The 27219-nt window shown below is 46.1% G+C and overlaps 1 protein-coding gene across 2 annotated transcripts; it reads left to right on the forward strand.

The window, feature by feature from the left end:
• Window positions 1-27219, forward strand: LOC125508499 (oxysterol-binding protein-related protein 1D). 2 transcript variants are annotated; one of them, XM_048673230.1, is made up of 8 exons: window positions 1-563; window positions 886-1242; window positions 1976-2060; window positions 2408-2856; window positions 22199-22222; window positions 24285-24593; window positions 25847-26191; window positions 26768-27219. In XM_048673230.1, the coding sequence occupies exons 1-8, from the start codon at window positions 177-179 to the stop codon at window positions 26924-26926; spliced, it is 2115 nt and encodes a 704-aa protein (XP_048529187.1). In that variant the 5' UTR covers window positions 1-176; the 3' UTR covers window positions 26927-27219. The 2 variants fall into 2 exon arrangements, with proteins under 2 accessions (XP_048529187.1, XP_048529186.1); XM_048673229.1 differs by having other exon boundaries at window positions 2-563; window positions 22156-22311.

Raw genomic sequence — 27219 nt, forward strand, 5'->3', positions numbered from 1 at the left:
CAGCACTTCACATCGTTACTACAGTCCACCACCACCGCTGGCTACTGGCTAGTACCACTCCCACTCTCGCGGGAATGCAACTACGGTTTCCATGGCCTCGCAAACCCTAGCCGCCGGCAGAAGATCCTCCTGAGCGACCGATCCACCACATCGCGGCGGCTGGGTCTGGCTACCCCATGAATCCGCTTTGCTGCATCGCGCCCGTATCGGTCGACTACGCCGCGGACCACCACCACCACCACCACCAACCTCGCAGTGTCGCAGCCGCGACACTATCTGCAACGCCAGAGGCGGCTCCGCCTCAGCCCACGCCCCCTGTCGTTTCGGGGGTGCTGCACAAGTGGGTGAACTACGGGAAGGGGTGGCGGTCGAGGTGGTTCGTGCTCGAGGACGGGGTCCTCTCCTACTACAAGCTCCGCGACGGCGGAGGGGAAAGCGGTGAATCGTCGGCGTCGACAGCGGCGGCAAGGGTGATCGGGGAGGGTGACGCCCTACGGCGGGCGCGGGAGGACGCTGCAGCTGCTGGGAAGCAGTGGAAGCCCTTCGGGGATATACACCTCAAGGTACGTTACACTTGTGTTTGGCAGCGCTAGATTGGGTTTGTTCAAACCTGGGGTTGCGCCATTAGGAAGTTAGATTGTTGAAGTACCAGTTAGATTGTTGAAGTACCATTGCTCGGGTAATGATTGGCCGAAGGAATATTGTATTCTTATTACTGGGCTAGATGTGTTTACGGCTATCAATGATTTTGTTTGCAAAGAATTTAGTTTAGTGCTGAAATTTACCATTTTTATGGGGTTATGCGAATGTTTTGACAGAATGCTAGAGGGAAGAACAAGACCAGCATTGCTTAACAGTAATTTTTTTTCCTGCTCTGGTGTTCAGGTTTCATCTATCCGTGCAAGCAGGTCGGATGATAAGAGGTTGTATATATTCAGTGGAACTAAGACATTACACTTGAGGTGTGAAACTGAGGAGGACAGGAATGCATGGCTAGAGGCTTTGTTGGTGGCGAAGGATCGGTTTCCGAGGTCGCTAATGACCAATGATTTTGCTCCTGTGGCTGATATTATGCTGTCCACTGAGAAGCTGAGGATGCGTCTGCTACATGAGGGACTGAATGAAACAGTGGTCAATGAATGCGAGTCTATTATGATGACTGAGCTGCTGGAACTGCACAGTCAGATAAAGTCTCAGCAGCAGCAGCACTCTGTTTTAGTAGACCGGCTCCGTCAGCTTGAGGTAACTTTCTATTTCTAGTTTTGTTTACTTGACAATGTTCTGTACTTTTTATTGCGTTTACCATACTTACATAATGCACTTTCCAGAATCCTGGTAATATTAAAGGTATTTTATTATTTTAGCACACAGTAGCATTTGGTTCTTCACATCACATATTAGTGATGAACTGAATACTAGCAGGGATTTTCATTTCCTTTTTGTCTCAATTGCTTCTTGTATACCATCACCACCACTAGTTTCGTTCTGATTGTTGCATAATTGTAACCTTGCAGACGAGCATTTCTACTTTTCTTGAGACAGGATAATACTCTGTATGCATGGACATTTTGTGCATGTATTGTTTATGTGTAAGTCTGAGACATTTTGGTGAACATTGGGATATAAACTGTCGATGGTTATAAAATCCTGTGATAAGTGTGAGATTCATTTAATTTTTTTCATTCATTTGAGAACCAGTCGTGGTTAATTGATTTTTATTCATATATTTGGACAAAGGTTGACAATTGACAGCATATGACATCATTTATGGCCGAAACTAAAATAACTGCCCGTGTTATGGAAGTATGGATTAGTGGTAGATGCATAGAGCACACTTCAATTATATAAGCTGTACATTGTTGCTAGCTGCCATAAAATTCTTCTGTTCTGTAACTTGCGTTTTCTTTTTTAGTCTGAAATGACAACTTTTTTAAACATAATCTGAAGGACTAAGATGGTTCAGTTCTTTTGGTAGACAGAGAAAGTTGAGCTGGAGAGAACGGTTGTGCATGAAACTAAAGAGAGGGAAGCACATGGTTATGTTAATGGCAGATACAGTGGTCAGTAGTTTCATCTTCATATTACCATATCTTGCTTGTGATCCCACTTTTTCTTTGTCTTTCTAACCTGGCATTCTATCCTTTCAGTCCTAACAAGTTGAGTCATCCTACCACCCACCTGCACTGCATATTATAGTTAGTACACCTTATGCATTCATACTGCTTTAGAGATATAATCTTCTTACACTTCTAGCAGCTTGTTCATATTACTAGTCTTCACGTTAGTATTGAAACATGATATTCTCTGTTGGCAAGCGGCACATTCTAATCTTATTCGAGTGCTAAATTTATGTAGTGCTGTCCCCTACGCTTCCAGTTAATTCTTTACTGCATTGTTGAATGTGCAGATTTTTATTCAGTTCTATCAGGCGGGAGTGCAAGCGAATCTGATCCAGACACTGCAAGTCAAGTTGCAGATGCTGAATCTGATGAAGACGAAGTGACATACTTTGATACAAGAGATTTTTTGTCTGTAGAATCTCTACGAAGTGCTTCTCGAAGGAGGGAACTTGTGACAAATGGCTGCAATGCATTAGAATCTATTGGAGACTCCAGATCATATACTGCCAAGTTTACCAAATATCCCATTGTTGAGCGTCGAGATAAGTTACCTGAGCCAAAGGAGAAAGAGAAACCAATAGGATTATGGTCAATAATTAAAGAAAATATAGGGAAAGATCTCTCCGGTGTTTGTCTCCCTGTTTATTTCAATGAGCCTTTGTCTTCTTTGCAAAAATGTTTTGAGGATCTGGAGTACTCTTACTTGGTTGACAATGCACTACAGTGGGGAAAGCAGGTATAGTTGATAATCCACTCCAACTCTCTGTATAGCTCATTGATGCAAAACAGTTCTGTTTTCATCTCAGTATAAGATACCCCCCTATATGCTCAATAAATATTTGCCCGTACATTCCATTTTCGAAGCTTTCAGGTTTATATTCCTTTGTTAAATATTGATAGATAATTTGACTGTAGTTTTATGGTTAGTGCATCATTTCTCGTTGTATTGCAAGACACTTGGGGAATTGTACATAAAAGTCTCTTTGGGACTTGAATGCCGCAAGCTATGGAGTTTATCAGCTCTAAAACATGACTATAGGATTTGCAAGGTTAAAAAAAGAGAGGCATTAAGCCCTCGCTAGGATTTGGGCAGAGACTTGCTTCTCCTCTTTGGCCTAGGCGGCCTTGCTCCTACTATGGAGCTGCTTGGAAGGGGAGGAGATGGTGCTTCCGCGGGTGAGCAGAGTCAAGTGGCGTTAAGGCAAGTGACATTGATGCAGAGAGGCATCGGTGTTTCCGTATTGGTGCTGGTGCAGAAGTGGCAATGCGGGGTTGGCAGCTGATAAGCGGTGTTGCTAGGCTTTCCACATTGGCCTAGGAGGGGTTCCCACACATGCTTTAACTGAAGACCATGTATCCTTCTATCTCTCGGTCTTCCCTACGAAGACTGCACTTCGTCTGCAATAAAGCCCGAAGAAACGCAAGCGCTTCTGCTCGTCATCTGCCCGGACAACACACTGGAGCTTCTTGTCGCACCAATATTTCCTTCAAGTTCCCCTCCCTAGATATGGGGCAAACCGTGGGGTTGGCCCGATCTTCACGATTGGAGGTGAATTTGAGGAAGATTGTGAAGGAAAAAAAGAGAGAGGAGTCACAAAGGAAACTAGCACAAATCAACACACAAGTTGCAAAACAAGATGCACATGGATAAATCCTTGATCCAAATCATCCACAAGAGAGAGAGAGGATGCACTATAAGGTCCTAAGACAAAGAGTGCTTGAATTCCATGGAGTCTTCTCCACATGTAGAGGTCTTGATACTCCTCCGATGAAAGTCAGGGGGGGGGGGGCTCCGGGGTGCCCGGAGCTCCTATGGTTTGAAGGCTCGAATCTCTGGGGTGTCGAGAACTTGCGATAGTCTTCCCTTGGACTTGCTTGTCGATGCTTCCAGAAGCTCCCCTTCGTCTTCATGGTTGCTTCTATGCTTCCAAGTTCCCCTCTTAGATGGTGTAGGCGTTCTTTTGTGCTTGACCTTCTCCATGCCATGTGTGACGTTCGACACAAACCGAAAGGTGCACATGGTAGGAGTGCCAAGTACTATATCATCCGCGAGAGAACCAAGTAGACACCTGTAAAAGAGAAATTCACCTCTGCATATATGAAGTGTATGATGCACATGTCTCTTAACGACGGGGCACTTGCCATGGTTATGTCAGTAGGATGCTCCACATCATCTTCCCCCGCTTGAAAATGATTCGACTAGATTCGACCTCGGATCGAAATCCACATCACCATCTGAAAAAGATGACTCAACATTGTGGTATGGGACACTCACCATGTACTTAAGGCCTACACATGCACAAGACAAATCGAAGAGTGTGTTTGCATGGTAGAAAAATGCATCATCCATCATGATGCAATGCTTGTCTTGCACATCACTGTTAGTACAAAACATGTGCATTGAATGCATTGTGTATGCATGTCACAAGTCGTGGCAATATGTGCATCTTGCATATTGAGCAAAGAAGGACAAGGAACATGCTTTACATGGGATGGATCAAAATCTCCTAATCATGTGAAGAAGCTATGGGGCATTCTCATGTTCAACAATAAAAGCATTGTTGCACTCTACACATAGAAAAGAGCAATTGTTCAACATGGTAGAGGCAACTATGGGGGAATTTTGACAACAATTATGGCATGGCATGTGCAAAGCATGGGCATTGTTGCAATCAAACATATGGAGAGAACAAGGAAACAAGTTTGATGCAACAAAGTAAGCATAATCAAAATGGTCAAAACAAAGCATGGCCAAAGTATCATTGTGTTGGTGAGAAGTCCTATGTAAAGAACATTGTGTCATCATGACTCCCCTACCACAAGAAGCATCATTAATGGTTTGTTGAAAAATGGTACAACAACAATAAAGCCTTTTAGTCCCAAACTAGTTGGGGTAGGCTAGAGTTGAAAGTTGAAACCCATGAGCTCGAAACCAAGTCATGGTTCTGGCACATGGATAGCTAACTTCCGTGCACCCTAGTCCATGGCTAGTTGGTGATATTCCAGTCCTTCGGATCTCTCTTTACGTAGTCCTCCCATGTCAAGTTTGCTCTACCTTGACCTCTCGACATTATCAACACACTTCAACCATGCTTACAAATAAACATACAAGTGGAAGAAGTATGGAGCATGTTTAATGCAAGACATGGGTCACAATGGCATGTCATCGGAATAGAAGTGCTCAAAGCATGCAAAGTGGATATGGTAATATGGGCACAAGGTATGGAATGGACAATACCCAATAACCATGTGAGGGCCGTGCAGACGAACATCGTGAGGACTTGTCGAAATGACGAATGGAGGACAAATACTCCGTGGTTTTGTCAACTCCTGGGCTTGCGACGTTGACACGTAAGCGTGGTGACCTATTGTTGTAGGGTGGAACCCTAAGATGGATCTTTTCACACTTGGAGGGGGAAAAGGGATGAACACCAAGAACACAAAGAGGAATTCACTCCAACAATACCCAATCACACATCCACTAGAATAGCAAACACATAGATCCACAAGATTACAAGCACAATCAAAGGAAACAAGCACTAGGTGGAGTTCTTCCCACTCCTAAGAGATGAGGTCTTGATGATGGCAGTCTTCTCCAAGAGGAGGTCTTGAAATCCACAAGTGGATCCTCTCCTAAGAGGCCTTGATCTCCAATGGAGTGGTAGAAGAAGCAAAGCTCTCAAAATATCTCACATGTCTTTGCTAAGTCTAAAAATAACCCTAGGTACGGAATATATAGGCTTGGGGGCGAGGTGGATGAAGTAAAGGCCCAAACCAGATCTCAGCCACCCATCCTGTAGGGCCCGTGCGCACGGGGTAAGTGGCCCGTGGGCACGGGGTCTTGGGGGCCCGTGCGCACGGGGTCGCCTGGGACCTTCTATCCTGCTCCTTTGCGCTGCCCTCTTCTTCCTCAAGGCCTTGGGGTGGTTCTTCTACTCCTTGGTGATGCTCCTTAGCTGCTTGGGAGCGTTCCTCTTCGTACCTAATGATACATAGAGCATTTCGGTGAGGTAGCAACCAAGTTCCACTTGTATCCGTATGAATGTCAAGTAGGAAGGAGTTCACCTCGGTTTCCATTGCGCGTGCTCGAGCTCTTGTCATGGGTCCACGTGGTGATGGAAGGATGCTCGTCATCATCCCGCTAGAAGCCTTGAAGGGTCCGCCAGCTCGTGGTAGTAGCTTTGACTTGCGCTCGTTGGGGAAGCAGTCCTTGCAAAGATGAAGCCATACGAGATCTCCTGGTTGGAACACCATGGGTGACTTGTTGATGTTGAGCTTGTTGGCGATGCGATGTACTTGACGCTCGATCGTAACCCTGGTATCTTCATGCATCTTCTTGAGAAAGCTTGCCCTTGCATTTGCATCCATGTTTGCGCTTTTTTGGAGCGCAAGAGGTAGAATGTCCAATGGGGACAATGGATTGAAGCCGTTGACAACCTCGAAGGGGGACTTGCCGGTAGTAGAGTGGCGGGCTCATTGTAGGCGTGCTCGGCGATTGGTAAGCACTCCTCCCACTCCTTGATGTTCTTCTTTATCAACACGCGTAGGAGAGTAGATAGCATCCGGTTGGTGACTTCCGTTTGGCCATCGGTTTGGGGATGATAGGCCGTGGAGAATAGTAGCTCGATGCCGAGCTTGGCGCATATGGTCTTCCAAAAGTGACTTAGGAACTTGACATCACGGTCCGACACAATGGTCCTTGGCACTCCATGCAACCTCAATATTTCCCTACAGAAGAGATTTGCAACATGTGAAGCATCGTCTATCTTATTGCATGGGATGAAATGTGCCATTTTTGAGAATACGAAATCCATACTAATATCTTCCCATGGTTGATATGGAATTGGAAGTGGCATATGTAAACCATGAGATTGAGATTGTGACTTAGCTTTGCGGCATGTAGAGCATTTGTTGGTGAAGCGTGCCATGTCGCGGAACATCTTTGGCCAAAAGTACTTGAAGGAGAGTGTGGCAAAGGTCTTGTCGCGCCCAAAATGTCCCATAAGTCCTCCGCCGTGAGCCTCTTGCAAAAGTAACAAACGAAGCGTAGACTCGGGTATACAAAGTTTGTTAGCGCGCATAAGGTAGCCATTCTTGAGATAATAGTTCTCCCAACAAGGGTTAGCAAGACATTTGGCATAAGGAATCGCACACGTAGGATCATGTGCATAAAGATCTTTAACATGCTCCAACTCAAGTTGAGTAACTAACATGCATATGCGGGAAAGAGCATCTGCCACAACATTTTCTTTACCCTTAATGTACTTGATCACATAAGGAAAAGATTTAATAAATTCACTCCATTTAGCATGCCGTTTATTCAACTTGGTTTGACCTTTAAGGTACTTTAGTGTCTCATGATCGGTATGTATGACAAATTCATGTGGGCGAAGATAATGCTCCCAAACATGCAATACTCGCACTAGAGCATACAATTCTTTGTCATATATGGGGTAGTTGAGTTGAGCACCGGAAAGTTTTTCACTAAAGTATGCAATGAGTCGCTTTTCTTGCATTAAAACTCCAATTCCATGACCACTAGCATCATAATGAACCTCAAAAATTTTGTTGAAATTGGGTAATGCAAGAATTGGGGCATGCGTAAGCAAAGATTTGAGCTCATCAAATGCGGTAGATTGAGATGGACCCCAAACAAAGGGTGCATTCTTCTTACTCAAAGCATGCAACGGTGCGGCAATAGTGCTAAAGTCTTTCACAAAGCGACGATAAAAACCCGCAAGACGAAGGAAACTACGCACTTGTTGCAGATTAGTGGGTTGTGGCCAAGTTTTAATTGCTTCAATTTTAGACTCGTCAACGTGAACACCCTTTGAAGACACAACAAAGCCGAAGAAAACAATCTTGTCAACACCAAAAGTGCATTTTTCCATATTGGCATAAAGAAGTTTTTTCTAAGAGTTTGCAAAATGGCCCTAAGATGATTCACATGCTCTTTGAGGGATTTGCTGAACACAAGAATGTCGTCAAAGTAGACCACAACAAACACACCAATGTAAGGACGAAGCACATAATGCATAACACGCATGGAACTACCGGGTGCTTCTTATAAACCCATAGGCATAACTAACCACTCATACAAACCAAATTTTGTTTTGGAAGCGGTTTTCCATTCATCACCTTCTTGTATGCGGATTTGATAATAATCACTTTTAAGATCAATTTTTGAGAAAATAGTGGCGCCGCTAAGCTCATCTAGCATATCATCATGGCGTGGGATGGGATGCCTATAGCGAACGGTGATAGCATTGATGGGTCTACAATTGGAACACATGCGAAAACTACCGTCTCTTTTTGGCACAAGTATGACCGGTACGGCACAAGGACTCAAACTTTCAAGCACATGTCCTTGGTCTATGAGATGTTGGACTTGCCTTTGTATTTCTTTTGTTTCTTCGGGGTTGACGCGGTACGGTGCTTTGTTAGGAAGAGGTGCACCAGGGATGAGGTCGAGCCGATGTTCGATGCCACGTAGAGGAGGAAGACTGGGAGGTAGCTCATCGGGAAAGACATCCGCGAATTCCTGCAACAAATTAGACAACACTAGAGGAAGAGGATTAGAAGTGGTATTCTTTGCCACCTCATCTTTGCACACTAGGACATAGTGGATGACTCTCGATGGGTTCTCACACACTTCTTTCATCTCTCTTTTTGTGGTTAGGAGGACCAAGTTTTTCTCCCTTGGCGAAGAGTCACTCAATTTGGGCTTGTGGCGCTCGCTCTTTGTGGTGGTTCACTCTCACACTAGTCTCTCCACGATGGGTGGATGCTTGCTTGTCGGCAATCACTTGGCTTGGTGACATAGGTCGTAGCACGTACTCCGTTCCCTTCATCTTGAAGCTATAGTGGTTTGTTCTCCCGTTGTGGATGACGCCGCGGTCGAATTGCCAAGGTCTTCCCAAGAGAAGATGGCACACAGACATAGGAACCACATCACACTCCAAGGTGTCCTCATAGGCGCCGATCTTGAACGAAACTTGCATGCTGTGCTCCACTTGTATGGTGCCGGAGTCGCTAAGCCATTGGACCTTGTAAGGGCGAGGATGCTTCTTCTTGACCAATTGCAGCTTGGAACATAGCTCATCACTTGCCAAGTTGTGGCAGCTTCCTCCGTCGATGATGACCTTCACGGAACGTCCGTTGATGCCGGCCTTGGTGTGGAAGACGTGATACCTTTGGTCTTCATCTTGTTGGTGTTGAAGTTCGCCTTGTTGGTGTTGAAATGTCAAGACCTTGGAGACCACGAGAGCGGGACTTGAATCATTGTCACAATAGACTTGAGCATCTTCTTCGTTCACTTGACGGTGCATGGCGACGTGCTCGAGAGCTTCCATCTCGTCTTCACTCATGGAGTCATATGTGCCATCATCATTGGCGATCATGGTTCGCTTGTTGATGCATTAGAAAGACTTGTGTCCACGGCCACCACATGTGAAGCACTTGATAGAACTTGCCTTGACGGGATTGTCCGGTGGCGCCGATGAAGAAGTCTTGTTCTTGTAGTTGCTTGTCGGAGGATGAGTCGAGGAGGGCGTCGCTTGCTTGGAACTTGACTTGTCACCGGTACTTGGTGATGCTCTAGTCGAGGTAGGAGGTGCCGAAGTCGTAGTAGGGGTAGCTTGAGTGTATGAGCCGTAGGTCTTGGATGAGTACTTGGCGTATTTGAAGTCTTCGTGTACTTGTCGCTCCGCCTTGGTTGCTTGATGAACTAGCTTGAGAAGGTTGGAGTAGGGTTGGAAATCGGTGATCTTCCTTATTGGGTGGTTGAGGCCGTTCAAGAAGCGTGCAATTGTTTGCTCATCATCTTCTTTGACATTAGCTTGTATCATGGCGATCTCCATTTCTTGATAGTATTCTTTCACCGTCTTCGTGCCTTGATTGAAAAGTTGTAACTTCTTGAAGAGATTTCGTGTGTAGTATGTGGGCACGAAGTGAGCTCGCATGGCGTCCTTCATTTGTGTCCAAGTCGTGATGGGTGGCTCGTCCTTCTCGCGGCGTCGCTCGATCACTTGCTCCCACCAAATGAGGACGTAGTCTTGAAAATCGAGGGATGCCATGGCGATCTTCTTTTCCTCGTCATAGTTGTGAAGATGGAATATCTTGTCGACTTTCAATGCCCATGAGAGGTACTCCTCAGGATCGTTGCTTTCGGAGAACTTGGGCATGGTTAACTTGAGCTTGCCGTATCGTAGTTCTTCATCATAGTGACGATGTTGATGTCGCTCTTGGCGTGGAGGGTCTTCAAGCACTCGATCCACGTGGTGTCGCTCTTGACGTGGAGGAGGATCTTCGTCGTGGTTGCGCTCTTGGCGTAGAGGAGGTCGAGGCATATGTGCTCGGTTTCGCCTTTCTTGTTGTTCTTCACGTCGGGCGGCTTCTTCTTTTCGTGCTTGACGAAGTGCTTCCTCTTGCTCACGGACTTGACGGCTGCGTTGGGCAACGGCTCGAGTGGACTCTCGGAGTGCGTCTTGAGCCGCTTGAGCTTGAGCTTCCCAGCTTTGTTGCTCTTGCCGGATTGCATCGCCATCTTGAGATGCTTGTCGTGGACGATGTGGCGGTAGTTGTTCTTGATCCATGGCTTCTCGTTCTTGGCGTCGCGCTTGCTCACGTGCTCGAACTCGGTCTTGTAGGCCATTGCCATGGAATGGATTCTCTTGCGCTTGGTGGTTTTGAGTGTCATCGCGTCGAGGAGGACTCGCGTCGGAAGAAGAATATGACGACGAGTGGCGACTTGAGTGGCGCCGTCTTGGAGAAGAGGTTGAGGAAGACGCGCGGCTCACGATCATGTTGCGGAATTCATCCATTTGTTTGGAGAGCTTGGCGTCCAAATAGTCCCGTGGACGTGCTTCCGATTGTCGTAGGTCGGTGGCGAGTTGCTTGATGCGATCACCCAAAGCTTCACTCTCTTGATGTAGAGCTTGTTGTGCGATGAAGTGGTTCTTGGTAACGTAGTCGCGTTCTCCATCTTGATCCTCGAAGAGCGGGTTCGCCGAAGAAGTAGGCCTATCCATCATGTGGAAGTGGTGGTGAGTAGGAAAATGAGAGAACAAAACCAAAGTTACCTTTTCCGAAGATTGTGGATGCAACAAGTACGATCCCACGTGATGCTATAATAGTAGAATTGGTGTCGGGTATTGTTTCTCACACCTACAAGTAAAAGGCTTATGGAGGATCGCGGTTAGGAAGTGGCACAAGTAATTCAAGCAAATGTTAGTAAGATGTTGAAAAAGTTGAAAAGATGCACAAATTGCAAGTAAGACAAATAGATCAAACCCAAGGATATCACTAGGAACACACACACGGAAGATAGATGGGATCCGCACAACCAAGGAGTGAGCTCTAAGAGGTATAACCACGGGAATGCTCTTGTTGTACGGATACTAGAGAGACGCTAGCTCGATTGCTCTAATGGGCTAGATACGCTAGTGCACCAACCTAATAGAGAAACGGGTCGTCTACTATCCCAAGTATGCTTATGTACGTATGAACCAAGATGCTGAACTAGGCAAAGTGGCTCAATGCTATTGCTTACAAGCTCTTGCTTCTCTTCTCTTTTGCTTAAAAGCTTTCTTTTTTGACTATGCCACAATGCTTGATATGCGAGCCACAATGCGAGGTAACAAGTAGTATATGCACGGGAGAGACGTAACACTAAAGGTGCACTATAAGCGTGGCCCGGCAATTCTCAACTTGCTAGTCTCGATGGGTAAGCTACGCAAAAAGGCTCGAGGCTATCAAGGTAAAGGCAAGGGTAATACAATGGTGTCGTCGAGGTTACCATCCTTGCTTACGGTTGGTATGAAGACGAAGTGGTCGATGTCGAAGTGTAGTCCAAGTGTAGTCCAAGCCGATGATGAGTGGCGGTGATGATGAATACAAATCGCGCCTAAGTAGCCGAAACACCTTAGGACACGTGAGAACCGCAACGATCCGCAACTCCAAAGCTCAAACACTCACGAGAAATATTGCGGAAGGTCAAAAGTGGTGGTGGAAAGGCAAAAAGATGAACAACAGTAGCTGGCCGAAAGTTTCTGGAAGGGTAAGCGAGGCCCGTGTGCACGGGTCCCGATGGCCCGTGACATGGGGTGTTCTGGGAGCGCAAGAACACCTTGGATCCATGGGATTTTCTCAAATTTCCGGCCAAAATCGATGGATGGAAGGGTGGGTAATGGTGGTAAGGGGTAGATCCACTTGTCAAACACCAAATGCGTGGATCAAATCAACCAAATCTCACAAGATCCAACAAATTGCAAGAAAAATTTTGGGGCTATTTTTGGTGGGGATTTTTGAATTAGGACGAAAAACAACAAAATCAAGCTAGCAAATGGGGGGTAGGGACTCCAAGATGTGAATCAACCTTGCTCATGATACCAAGATGTTGTAGGGTGGAACCCTAAGATGGATCTTTTCACACTTGAAAAGGGATGAACACCAAGAACACAGGGAGGAATTCACTCCAACAATACCCAATCACACATCCACTAGAATATCAAACACATAGATCCACAAGATTACAAGCACAATCAAAGGAAACAAGCACTAGGTAGAGTTCTTCCCACTCCTAGGAGATGAGGTCTTGATGATGGTAGTCTTCTCCAAGAGGAGGGTCTTGAAATCCACAAGTGGATCCTCTCCTAAGAGGCCTTGATCTCCAATGGAGTGGTAGAAGGAGCAAAGCTCTCAAAATATCTCACATGTCTTTGCTAAGTCTAAACATAACCCTAGGTACAGAATATATAGGCTTGGGGGCGAGGTGGATGAAGTGGAGGCCCAAACCAGATCTCAGCCGCCCATCCTGTAGGGCCCGTGTACACGGTACACGCCCGTGCGCACGGGGTGCTACAGCCGTAGCTCCCTGTGTAGCCCATGGGCGCGGGGTCGCCTGGGACCTTCTGTCCTGCTCCTTTGTGCTGCCCTCTTCTTCCTCAAGGCCTTGGGGTGGTTCTTCTACTCCTTGGTGATGCTCCTTAGCTGCTTGGGAGCGTTCCTCTTCGTACCTAATGATACATAGAGCATTCCGGTGAGGTAGCAACCAAATTCCACCTGTATCCGTATGCATGTCAAGTAGGAAGGAGTTCACCTCGGTTTCCATTGTGCGTGCTCGAGCTCTTGTCATGGGTCCACGTGGTGCTTGATGTGTTGGTGTAGAGTCCATGGGGATGATGGAAGGATGCTCCGCATCACCTACACAACACCGAGACACAAGAAACAATGTGTGTGATAGATGTACACATCATCCATAATGATGTGTGCCTGTATGTGCATGTGGGCGTTAGTTAGCACAAGATATGTAATGCACAAAGAAATTTGATGCATGATACAAGAATACATCATCCATCATTATAGGATTGTTGTTATGCATAACACAAGGGGACGAGTGTAACAAGTGTATGTTGCATCATTAACATGTGCATTCATGTAAAGCATATGGTGCACACACATACAACACATAAATGAGTCCAAACCATCTATCATGTATGAGAAAGCTATGGGGGCTTCCTCATGAGCGATAGTATTAACAATTTTTTGCAAGCAAGACAATGAGAAGACAAATATTTCATCATGCTCGAAGCAACAAAAGGAGTGTTTGGGTAACGTTCTAAGCAATGCATGTCCAAAGCATCAATGCAATTGCAACCAAAGTGATGGAAAGAGAAATTGTTCTTCATGCTCGGTGCATCACACAAAGCATTGTCATCAAAGCATATGGAGAAGGGACATTGCAAGAACAATGTATAATACCACCATGCCTACAAGAAACACAACAAGTAGAACAAATATACGACATGTTGGATGCAAGACATGGGATATTCTCCACATTTTTCATAATGAAGTGGTCATGGCATGGCATATGGAAATTGTCACACAAAGGATGGAAGCATGCCAATATGTTCACAAGTGATGCAAATGCCATTGACCAAGAACTTGTCATCTATGCCATATTCACAAATCAAGTTGAACTCAATGGGGATGGCATAGTCACTAAGAGATCCAATATTCAAAAAAGCGGTAAGCGTAAGCAGAGCGGAAGGCCGCAGCTTAGAGTAATGGCCGCTTAAGCGTAGCTTAACCGCGATTAAGCGTTTTTCTAAGGCTAGAATTTGGCTTTTTTGAGTAACATGCACATGAAAAATAGGAAACATAGCACATATCTTTTGAGTTTCTCTTAGTGCTAGTGCTCTCCCGTGTGCTAATGCAGCAGCATTAGTAGCATCATCTCCTGCCTCCATTCTTATGCTATTCCAGTATTCTTAGACAAATTACGAGTGAAGAGAGCGCAGAGCAGCATTGGATCTGGATCTAGAGCAGAGTTATAGAAGAGGAAGAGGAGTAGAGGAACAGAGGAGGAAGAAGAAGAGCTGAAAAGCAGAACAGAGGAGGAAGATCTGCATAAAGGAGAGGAGAGGAGTGAATCAATCCTCACCTGAACTGAATGGAGTGGACGTTAAGGAGGAGAGGGGGAACAGGGAGCCGTGCCTCCAGGTCTGCTGACTGCCGAGGAGGAAGACCAGGGAGCTGTGCCTCCTGTGCCGCCACAAAAGCCTCTCCTTACTCGTCAATTCTTACCCTAGCCGCCAGGGAAATTTGTGTTGTGGCCTAATACCCCCCTTTCCCCTCCCACCTACACTTTCCTTGTTCCCGCCCTAGTGTTTCCAGCGCTTTTCCATCACTTAAGTGCGCGCAACGCACGCTCAGCCAACGCCTAGCGCTAAAGCGCCCGCTTAATCGCGCAAAAAAGGTAAATGCTTAAATCTGCGCTCAGGGCAGAAGTGAAGTGTTTAGGCAGCGCTTAGCGCTTAAGGGTGATTAATCACCGCTTAAAAACGCTTGCTTGAACACTGTGGAAATCTAATCCACAACATATGACGAGGATTATCAAACATGACATGACATATGGAATTTTCACAAGATGTCCTATGAAGCATAACATCACAACTAATATACTCCATATGATACTCCATATGATCATCATCATACTCATCATAAATGGGCAATAAAGCATCATATGGGGAAGTCAAACTAGCATGTGACATAACAATAGGAAGATCATCAATATCAACAAGTAATCCAATTCATTCACGTCCACTAGTGGGACAAGAACATCACCTATATTGTTACATTTGTAGTTCTACTCACGTGGTGTAGGTGTGGTGGAATGGACCATCTTGTGGCCATCTTCTTCATCTTTATGGAACCATTTGGGGGTTTCATCTTCTTGTGCCATGGTCATCATCTTGTCCATTCGAGGGACGAACTTGTCGGGGATTGGCGCTCTTCATGCATGAGACCTAGCACCAAATGAGAAGACACCGAAGCGGTAGAGATTAAGTTGTTAAGAGCTGTAAATGGCCCCACATGACCTATCAACTACCTCACTCAACTCTTGTGGTGGTTCACTCACTCCGTCAAAGTAGATGATCTCAGTGCTCATTTGGTGGAGTCACTCAAGTGGTGGTGGTTGCTCTCCTCACATGGGAAGTGGGGCATCACGTCATATATGTGGTTAGTGGTGATCGCTCACTCTCTTGATATGGGCACAAATGTCTCCGTAGTCATTATCATGTGTTTCCTTTGTTGAAGGGACGACCCCATGCTCAACCATGTCGCCAAAGATGAACACTATAAGATGTGGCTCATCATCACTCGCATCCATAACAAAAGGGAAATTCCCATGCTCGCCTGTCTCACTATATTCGCCTCCATGGGTGGAAGCTTGTTTCTTGCTTGCCACCTTATCACTTGTTTCCAAAGAATGTTCCTTGATTGGCTTCATTGTCGTCCTCACCGTGCCCCCTTCTTCAAAAAGAGTTGTGCTCGACTTGGCATCTTTGTTATCATGATTGTTAAGCTTCATGCACTAGCCAACACAACCAGAAGTCTGAACTGATGGAAAGGGCTAGGCAATCCACATATATATACACTTCAACACCCCGTCCCACGTGTGACGCGGGAAGTCAACACGTGGATAGACTCAGAGGTATGGTTCAAGAGGCCTATACGTGGACACAAAGGGGGAACAACAGATTTTGGATAAACTGCGAAAGCCAGGACTTGAACTCAAGACCTTAGGCCCTAATACCATGTTAAGCTTTCATGCACTGGCCAAAGCAACCAAAAGTCCGAACTGATGGAAAGGGCTAGGCAATCCACATATACACTACAACAATGACGAGGGAGATCGGGGACATTGATCTTCAAAGCGTCATCTTGGAATATCGTCGCGTTAAGCTTCAACATTTTGATGGAAGTATCCTAGTGCTCGTATTGTTGGGTGTTGGTCGCCCTAAAGTGTGCATGGGCGCAAGTGGCCTTGGCCTTCTTGATGTGTCTTTCCGCCTTGAGAGCACCATCGAATAGGTCTTCGAGGATGTAGTTCTTGAGGGAGGTAGCCTTGGCGATGCCATGCTTCAATCCCGTTGTGGAGTAGTACTTCATCCAAATGAGGCTTTGTTCATCGCTTCAACTTCATGTACTTGTTGATGGACTTGGTTCCTTTTGTGGTGCGCTCCAATTGGCGCAGAAGAGTATCCACTTACTTGGATGGCACAACCTCATGCCACATTGCCTTCTTCAACGTGGACCAACTTGTAGGTAAGTTCTTTGAAGGAAGTTGATGCCACCATTCAGACGCGTAGTGATGGAAGTTTCTTGTGGCGTGCCTCACTTGATCTTTATAGGGAACTTGTCGATGGATGAAAGATGTGTCTGTGCTTCATTCCCATAAAAATCTTCGTGGCCATGAGTCCCATAAAATGGTATCTCAGTGTCGTTGAAGTCATTTTAACTCGTGGGAGTGGTGGACTTGAGCCTGAGAAGCATCTCTTGTTCGTTGTTGTGGGGGGCTTGTTGAGATTGCACTTGATGATTGGTTTGGTGGTGGCCCTTGTCGGTGTACTCTCTTGATGTGGAGGTACTTGTCTTGTGGGACTTGTGGGCAGATTTGCCACGACCACCATAGTTGTCATTGTTTGTGTGGGTCCCTCGCATAGAGTTCTTGGCGGATGAAGTTTTTGAGGCTATGTCGCAAGTTCTTCCACAAGTGCTCCACTGTCCCTACATGATGGCACTAGTGCAAATAGTAAGTGGCTAAAGTGAAAGAACAATATCAAGTTACCGAAGTGAGCAAAGCTGATATGCTAATAAGTGTTCCCAAACATAACACCTATAAACTTGCAAAAAGGCTAATATATGGAGCTTAGAGGGTTTAGTGGACCAAAATCAAGCAATAGCGGATCAAGATATGGAAAAAATTGGCCAAGATCCAAATGAACTCAAAACAATGCAAGTTGATCACAAGTGTAGAGGAAGGAAACAAAAGGAACACATGCAAAGATAGCAGGCTTGTGCAACCAAAGGAATGAGCAGTTTTTTTTGGCCAAACGAAGACTAATGCTCGTGTTGCACAAACAAACACAAGGAGAAATGCTAACTTGATTGCATGTAGAGGGCAATGGATTTGTAAACTTGGCACCACTGTAACGACTTGCAAACTTAATGTTTTCCTATAAGTATACTTTGCACATGTATCTATTTTGCTCTTTCTCTTGCTTATAAGCTTTTCTTTCTTTTTTATTTTGTTTTTTAAAGCTTTTCTTCCTTTGCTTTTTTTTTGTGCCAAGTCCAAGATACAGGACTAACAATCACGAGAAATGGCTAGCATGTACACAAGATACCAATTGATGCGCCAAGTAGATATCAAATGATTCTTACTATGTTATTGCTCAAGATAGCAATGATGTATATGACAAAGATGTCACTAAGGTACTCAAGTGTAGGATGCCGACAATACTCAAATAGCTAGTCCTAGTGGGATCAAAGTTTTCGCAAAGGAACAATTGGCTATCAAAAGCAATGTTAGGGAAGAGTAAGGTTACGACAGAATGGAGAGTGTACCGGCATTGCTTCCGGCGAATGTGTCAAAAAGGATGAATTAGTGGTCGTGGATGTCGTAGTTGTTTGTGAGGTCGATGTAGCGGTAGCGATGACCGAATGCTTCACCTGATGAAACTTGGACGACGAAGCGAGCTTGATGGTTGGCATCGATGAAATTCTTCCAAAAGTGTCTAACGCAAATGATGTGGAAACCAATGTGGTGATCTTGGGCATGTCGATAGCATCAAATCTAGCCCAAGAACGCTGGAATTGGAGTCTAGAATGAAATGTTATGACCAAAAGGTGAATGGTGTTGGCTAAGTCGGGAAGGGAGGGAGGGGGGGGGGCTTCGAGGTTATCCAGAGAGAGTGCCAAAAGAGGCTTGGAAATCCGGGGTAGTCCCAGGGCTGCGGGAGGTCGAGTCTGCGGGGTCCTGAGGGAAAAAAACTTGGGTTCAAAGTCAAAATTTGACAAGGAAAAGAAAACTTGGGCCAAATCCACGAAAAGGAAGGTAGATCAACTAAATATGCAACTATGCAAGAGATCCATGAAGCAAAACCAACCAATTTGCACGAAATCTAACAAATCAATTGAAATTGACTTTGGGCTATTTTTGGTGGGGATTTTTGAATTTGGGCTGGGAAAAAAAAGACTAGCAAAGGGAGGTGAGGGGGTTCCGAACTTCCAATTCGTCGCAACTTTGTTCTTGATGCCAAATGATACGGGGAAACCATAGGGATGCTCTTCACGATTTGGAGGTGGATTTGAGGAAGAACGCGAAGAACTCGGGAGAAAACGAGGGGAATTATGAGGGAAACTAGCATAAATCAACACACAAGTTGGAAAACAAGATACACATGGATTAATCCTTGATTCAAATCATCCAAGAGAGAGAGAGAGAGGGAGCAAGATAAGGTTCTTCCCCAAGTCCTATGGGGGAATCTTCTCGACAAGTAGAGGTCTTGAAACCCCTCGGAGTCTTCACCTCGCAAGGTGGCCTTGTTCTCCATGAGGAACCATATCCGCATTGGAGGAATCCCACAATGGGAGGTAGATGAGCAAAGCTCTCTTAGTTTTAGATATAATCTTTGCTAACCCTGGAGAGAAGGTGGGAGAAGAGTATATATATAGTCCTAGGCATGAAGGGTTAAGTGAGGGGCAAAAAGGGAAAGGTACATCCATCAACTCTTGTTGGAGTCCAAATTGAGTTTACTATGAAGAACACATTTTTTTTCTTCTAACTCTTGTTGAGTCAGATAGTACATGATTCTCTACCTTAAAATAGTTATTACATCCATCAATTCTTTTCGGAGTCTAAATTGAGTTTGCTATGAAGAATTGATGGACCAATAGTGTATAATCTCCAGTGGTTCTGTTATGGCCGGTTTAGCTAGGCCCACCGGGCAATCTTAGCCCACAAGTTATCTAGGTTAATTCTTATGCAAGTTATCTTAGGTTAATTCTTATGCAAGTTATTTAGGTTATAAATATAGGCTGTAAGACTCTTTTTGGAATCAAGCAATAAGAATATTATTATCCCTATTGCCTGGCTCCCAGAGGAGTCGGAACCCTAGCCGCCTCTAACCCTAGCCGCCGCCGCCATCCTCCTCCCACGCGACGGCGCCCAGCCGCCGGCGCGCCCGCTCATCGCCGCGCCCTCCTCCATCCTTCCCCTACAACCTACGGAGCAGGTTCGGTAGGATCCCTGGTTCTACCAATTTGGTATCCAGAGACTCAGGTTCGATCATGTCGTCATCAACACCCACGCCGCCGCTGCCCATCATCACCACCGCCCTGATGACCACTGCCGGGTCCCCAACGCCGCCGGCCCCGATCACCTTTGCGCCGCCGGCCCCCGCCACTTCCGCGTCGCCGACAACCTCCGTCTTCACGCCGGAGGAGATCACCAGCACCCTGCTGGACCTCGTGACGGCCGTCCAGGGCATCTCCCTGTACTTGGCCGGCCCGCACACCACCCCGCCGGCTGCGCCCCCCGCCTACAGCCACCCGGCGACGCACTGGCCGATCCAGAACGCGTCGGGCCCGAGCGGGACGCCCCTGCTGCCGTTCCAGGCGGGCTACACCAGCGGGCCCGCGCCGCTGCTGCACCTGCCCTGGTACTCGGTACCCGCTGCAATCGTCGGGGCCCATCCGTCGCTCCAGCCGCCGCCCGCCCCAGCGCCGTCCTGGCCGCAGTGGCCCGCGTCGGTTCTCGCGGCGCCACCCGCGTCTCCCGCGCCCGCCCTAGCGCCGCACTGGCCCGCGCTGGCCCCAGCCGCGCCAACTGCGCTGCCCACGCCGGTCCAGCTCCCACCGCCGCCGCCCAGCTCCGGACTGGGCCAGTCCACATCGGGAGGACTTTCGATCCAGCAGGTCCAGTTTCCGCCGTCACCGTCCCCAATCCCGACCTGGCTAACCGGGACGTCGCCACCGCCAGTTTACACAGAGGCCGGGGACCCACCGGTACCCACGCTGCAGTCTGGGGCCTCGTCCGGCTCCGCGGGGGCCTACGACGGCCTCCCCATCGTTGACCGGGCGTCGTCATCATCACTGCTCCGCACCGCCGAGCCGGTCGGCCATGGCGCCGACCCAGACGCAACAATGGTTCGCCAAGATCGATTTCGCCACTTATGACGGCACGGAGGACCCCCTCAACTGGCTCAACCAGTGCGACCAGTTCTTTCGCGGGCAGCGCACCCTCGCATCGGAGCGTACCTGGCTCGCCTCGTACCACCTCCGCGGCGCGGCACAGACCTGGTATTACGCCCTCGAGTAGGACGAGGGCGCCATGCCGCCTTGGGAGCGCTTCCGCGAGCTCTGCCTCCTTCGCTTTGGGCCTCCGGTTCGCGGGAGCCGCCTGGCGGAGGTCGGCCGCCTTCCCTTCACCTCCACGGTGCAGGACTACGCCGACCGTTTCCAGGCCCTGGCATGCCATGCGTCGGGTGTGACGGCGCAGCAGCGGGCCGACCTCTTTGTCGATGGACTTCTGGATCACATTCGCGTGGACGTGGAGCTTCGGGGACCCCAGGATCTCCAGTCGGCCATGTACTACGCCCGCGCGTTCGAGCGCCGCGCGGTGGCCATCCAGCAGGAATCACCGTCCCGGACAGCTGGGTCGCTACCCGGGCCGGATTCCGCGCAGAGTCGGCCTGCGCAGGCTTCTGCGGCACCCCTCACCGCGACCGCGGCACGCCCGTTCCGTCGGCTCACCTCAGCCGAGCTACTCGAGCGTCGCCGTCAAGGGTTGTGCTTCAACTGCGACGAACCCTACACGCCCGACCATGCCTGCCCTCGACTCTTCTACCTGGAGGTTGCAGACTACATTCCGGAGGATGCCGTCGCTGCCAACCTGGCCGCCCCAGCTGTCGAGAAGGTGTTTGACGCTGGTTGATCGCCTCGAGGAGTTCCGCAAGCGCTTCCTCACCTTACAGCTCGAGGACGAGCTGTTTGTGCAGGCGGGGAGAAGTGTTATGGCCGGTTTAGCTAGGCCCACTGGGCAATCTTAGCCCACAAGTTATCTTAGGTTAATTCTTATGCAAGTTATCTTAGGTTAATTCTTATGCAAGTTATTTAGGTTATAAATATAGGCTGTAAGACTCCTTTTGGAATCAAGCAATAAGAATATTATTATCCCTATTGCCTGGCTCCCAGAGGAACCGGAACCCTAGCCGCCTCTAACCCTAGCCGCCGCCGCCATCCTCCTCCCACGCGACGGCGCCCAGCCGCCGGCGCGCCCGCTCATCGCCGCGCCCTCCACCATCCTTCCCCTACAACCTACGGAGCAGGTCCGGTAGGATCCCTGGTTCTACCAGGTTCATTCTAAATTCTGGAGTATTTGCTTAAGTTGGGGCTTTCCTGTCAATCCTTTCCTTTTGTCCTTGGAAAATATGTGGTTTCCATATGTCATCTATAACTGACCGAGGTTTTCTAGTAAATATTTAATTTTAGTACTTGATAATATTTTACTATTTTACTTGTATACCGTATTTTATTTTAATATTTCCGATTACTGAAGGAAGACACTATTCAATCTTGTTTACAATGCCTTTTTAACAGTTTAACCTTTTGCACTAAGGTTACTTTGCACTGGAGACTCATCATTTGTATTTTGCAATGAATAAATTCTTGGTGAAATACAATACAGGGTGACAGCTTGATGAGGACACTTCTTGTTGCGGCTTTTGCAGTATCAAGCTATGCTTCAACTGAAGGTCGGCAATGCAAACCCTTCAATCCTCTACTTGGTGAAACATATGAAGCTGATTATCCAGATAAAGGACTTCGCTTTTTCTCTGAGAAGGTTGTGTAGTTGTTTCTTAGATAATTGAAGTTATTATTACCCCTGGTCTCATCGATGCATCCAACCAGACTTCTTACATTGTTTGTTACATAATCATGAAACAACAATCTCAACAGAAAAAGGAAGATACCAAAACAACAAGATCAACCAACACCAGACGATAGTAATATGGCATCCAAGACTACTCTATAAACTAAGAAGCCTAGCACTGGCATACGATCCATAGGGCGAATTCGAGCTCGGTACCCGGGGATCCTCTAGAGTCGACCTGCAGGCATGCCAAGCTTCATGGATTCCTTGTATTGCTTCTTTTGTAACAATGCCCATGACCACAACCAACTGGTACACCAGAGTAGCACCTGCATACATGAGTGAAATTTCTTTTTGTCAACATCATTCCTGCATAGCCAAATTGGAAGGAGTACGTAAAGAGAGATCTGAAGGATTGGAATATCACCAAAGAACTAGCCATGGACAGGGGTACAATAAAAAAAGATTTTGGATAGTTTCCTGTTCACAGCAAAAGCTACACCATGTGTCCCCCCCTGCCACTTACACTTATTCGATTGTCCTTTTGTAAGGACTACCCTCGTGCATTAAAACCACAGGAATTCTGACCTTTAGAAGCAGTTTCAGACGCCATAACTGTTTTGATCTAAATCTGACCCACTTAACATTAAAGCCTATACATGGAGTGTAGAAAAAAAACTCATGTGGTATGAAGATCCCACTTAAACAGATCTTGCCACTGAGTTAGTTGAACCTCTGCTACTTTGAGGACAATCTCATTCCAGTCATTTAAATGCTATCCAATGAGGGTCAGCGGAAATCAACCAGTGGATTCGCCACTGTCAGGACCCAGCCAACACTTCTCTGAAGAATTTGACAGCCATGTTCTTGGTCAGTTAAGTTTGAATCGTCTATCGAGCGCGTGAAGTCAAGCAAGCTGTCCATCTACCATCCTACGCCCCTCCTTCCTCGGTACCGCTTCGCGTGTAATGATGAAGCAGTCAATGTTGATCCGGCATCGGACGGCTACAAGACTCTGAGGCGTCGCTGTTACTTTACCGCAAAGGCTACAGTAGGCAACTACTCTGTTTTACTTTTTCTTCGTTCTTATCTCATTTGTAAGTAAAGCCAAGTATCTGGAGACATCGGGATCATTCTCCCTGTATTGGGGTAAACCCTAGCCGCCAGTGTTCCTGGCTGGCCCTTAGGTGTATCTTAACTTGACCTATATTCCCGCAATTAAGCTCCAAATTTGCTAAGTTTTGTGATTTGAGTGAGAGTTGTCTGAATCTTGTTCTTCAGACCTTGGTCGGTCTGACAGCCACCCGGAGAACAGCGGCTACCATGGCATCCTTATGTCAGACAATGTTGAATAATCTCGGGTACATAACTGAAAAGGGCATATGCCGATCCGTTTATCCTCCCAAAACCTAGGCGATTCCCCATTTTTCATACTGAGTGAACCAACTTGTAAAAAAGCGTCCTTCAACCTCATAAGGCCCTTCCAAAACTGCGAGTCTGTTGGCTTGTCTTTAACCGAACTGAGTGGTTTTTGCCCCAAATATTTATTTTGCGACAATGGTTGTCAATCTCCACCCTCTATTCACAGCTTGAATATCCAATAACCTCCAAATCTTGAATACCGAGGCCACCCTGGTCCTCAGGAGTACACATAATCTCACAACGTGCTAAACAATATTTTCTTTTATGCTGATCAGATTGCCAAAAGAAGTGAGAAGCCAAGAACAATTATAGTCTAGTCTCTTCAACACTCTCTTAGGGATCTCCAAAAAGTCATTATTTGAAGAGATTATGAGTTATTTCTGAACAGAGCAATTCCTAGTTCATGACATTATTTTTCTTATTACCACGCAACTTTATGTAAGTACGATCTTTTTGTGTCTTGTGAAGTGCTCACTCGGCTGATTAAAAATATGTTCTTATTTTAAATTTGATTATTTCAGGTCAGTCACCACCCCGTGGTTGTTGCATGTCACTGTGATGGTCGAGGTTGGAAATTCTGGGGTGATTCGAATCTGAGAGGCAAGTTCTGGGGTCGATCCATTCAGCTTGATCCAATAGGCGTTCTAACCCTTCAATTTGATGATGGGGAGAAATTCCAGTGGAGTAAAGTTACTACTTCCATATACAATATCATTATAGGGAAAATTTATTGTGACCACTATGGCACAATGCACATCAAGGGAAGTAGTCGCTACTCTTGCAAGCTTAAATTCAAAGAACTGTCAATTATTGATCGGAATGCACACCAGGTAAATCTGTAATTTCAGTACAAAATGAACTCTGTTTTATTTGGACCACAATAGGGGGGGGGGGGGGTCAGCTCAGGAGGGATCCGGAGCGAATGATCGTCCCCCCCGAGAGGTTCGATCGAGTGAACTGCCCTAGTTCCTTTGGGTGTTCGCTCCAAGCGCTTGTTCGCGTGACCTGTGACCCAGAAATAAAGCAAAGCGCGTGGGACAAAACTGGCTAGCCCAATTAACTGCTTTTTGCAAAAAAATGCCGTCAACAAAAAATCGAAAAATTATGATACAGGAATTGCCAAAAAAATGTATAATTTAGACATGAGAGAAAAAAAATGCATGGATGTATATATAAAAACAGAGATAGAATTACCATGACAGTAGGAAAATGCCACCTCTTTGTAACATGAAAATGTCACCTATATGTAACATGAAAAATGCCTTAACACAATGAAAAATTCAGCTTATATGTAACATGAAATTGACATGCTACATACAAAAAGAAATTTGCCATGGTACAATACATAAAAAAAATATTATCTACAATTTGCCATGGGGACATTTCAAAACATACCTACAAATTGACAGGGGTTCGTGGAAGTTTAGCTATCCATGTGCCAGAGCCATGAGTTGGTTTTGAGATCTTATGGGTTTCAGCTCTAGCCTACCCCAACTTGTTTGAGACTAAAGGCTTTGTTGTTGTATTGAAATGTAATAAACTTCTGTTTTTAGCAAATGCCTACTAGGCTAAACAATAATTTACATTAAAAGTAGTAATTGATTAAAATTAGCGTCTTACATTATGGGACGGAGGTAGTAATTCTAAGATAATGCATCTTTTAAAACATCAATATAGGCACTATGATTTTGTTCCTTCTCTTGGAGTAGTCTAACTAGCTAGGATTGTCGAAAACCCCCCTTGTCGTGTTCGGATGCATTCCGTTGTTGTATAGGACAGTAGGAGTGGTCTAACTAGCTAGGATTGTCGAAAAAATACGAGCTCAAGATTCTTGGAGAATCTGGGGGGAGGTCTGATTCTCAAGATTCTGAGAGAATCGGCCAAAAGAACTGGCCTCCGTAGAGAATTGTGGCTGACGTCCTTAAAGGGCGACATGGTCACTTCAATGTACCCCCTCCGTCCCAAAATAAGTGTCAACTTTAGCTATGCATTTGCTATTGATCGTCAGTAATTTATTTGCAGTCTAAATATATTTGGGCACACATAGGGTCAACATCTTAAATAATTTGGATCAATCACGCAGGTGCAAGGATTTGTACAAGATAATAGGACTGGAGAGAAAGTCGCTATGTTAATTGGAAAATGGGATGAAGCTATGTATTATGTGCTTGGGGATCCAAGCGCTAAACCCAAGTGGTACGACCCAATGTCAGAAGCAGTTCTTTTGTGGGAGAGAGACAAGTCTTTGAATCAAACCCGATATAACCTTTCTCCATTTGCAATTTCTTTAAATGAATTGCCACTTCACATGTTGACGATGTTGCCTCCTACTGATTCTCGCCTGAGGCCTGATCAGAGACATCTGGAAAATGGTGAATACGAAAAGGCAAATTTGGAGAAACTCAGACTTGAACAACTTCAGCGGCAGGTATTCCAGTATTATGTTTGATTTAATCTTTTATCAATGTGTTTTCTTGTTTCTTTTTATCATAGCATCATTTATGGGAGTTGAGATTGTCACATTGGCCGACCAAGTACCGTGGCTAATATTGTAAGTCAGAAACCATGGGTTTGGAATCTCATCTGTCGTGTGTAATTTGCACTCATTAGTCTCATGAATGAAGAAGTATCTTCTAATTGTTCCGTGGATCTGATGCTCACACTGTTTGTAAAGCTCAATATCTGAATTAGTGAAATATGATTGTAATTTCCGAAGCGTTCTTCCTTACACATTGGAAAAGAAACTTCCCAGGAGTTCTTTCAATTGGTTGTAGCAACTAGCAATTGAGACCCAGTTTATTAAATTTTATTCTAGTTTGATTTGCAAAGATGACAAGATTCTGACAGCTTGAGAATTTTGAACATTCATATTCATAATGAGGAAGAAATCATAACTTTGGTGCTTATGCTATTTGGCAGCATATTACTTGTGTTTATCACCAGGCTCATTTTTTGGCTGGGCTTCACTCCTGCTGGTGCCACATGTAATGGCTTATATTTACAGGCTCGAAGGTTACAAGAGAAAGGCTGGCAACCAAGGTGGTTCAGGAAGGACGAGGACGACAGCTACTGCTATCTTGGGGGATACTGGGAAGCGAGGGAAAAAGGAAACTGGGACGGGATCCCCCATATATTCGGCCAGAGCAGTGCATCGACCGGGTAGTCGCAGCTATAACCCTGCGCCTCTTTCTTTTATGGTAGTGGTGTCCACATTTCCTTTACACGGAACATTGATTGGCACAAAATGAAAATGTGAATATATGCCAATTTACTGGAGGTTTCACGTAGCCAGAATGTACTGGCAAATACTTGATGAGATTGTGTTACTACCTCTCTCTCAGTTTACAGGGCATGTGCGTGCCCCTAGGTTGTTAATTTGATCAACTTAATACAAGTCATATATTACAAAAAATATACCAATATAAACTTCAGATGCTCTATTTTCAAACTGTATAA

The sequence above is a fragment of the Triticum urartu genome, chromosome 5, assembly GCF_003073215.2.
Source record: "Triticum urartu cultivar G1812 chromosome 5, Tu2.1, whole genome shotgun sequence".
In the NCBI taxonomy this organism is placed as follows: Eukaryota; Viridiplantae; Streptophyta; class Magnoliopsida; order Poales; family Poaceae; genus Triticum; species Triticum urartu.

Excerpts from the sequence above, each read along its gene's own strand:
- LOC125508499 (XM_048673229.1), top strand. The coding sequence starts at position 177 with ATGAATCCGCTTTGCTGCATCGCGCCCGTATCGGTCGACTACGCCGCG. Across the intron at positions 564-885 it reads TCGGGGATATACACCTCAAG|GTTTCATCTATCCGTGCAAG; the intron begins GTACGTTACACT and ends TCTGGTGTTCAG. Across the intron at positions 2,061-2,407 it reads TGTTAATGGCAGATACAGTG|ATTTTTATTCAGTTCTATCA; the intron begins GTCAGTAGTTTC and ends TTGAATGTGCAG.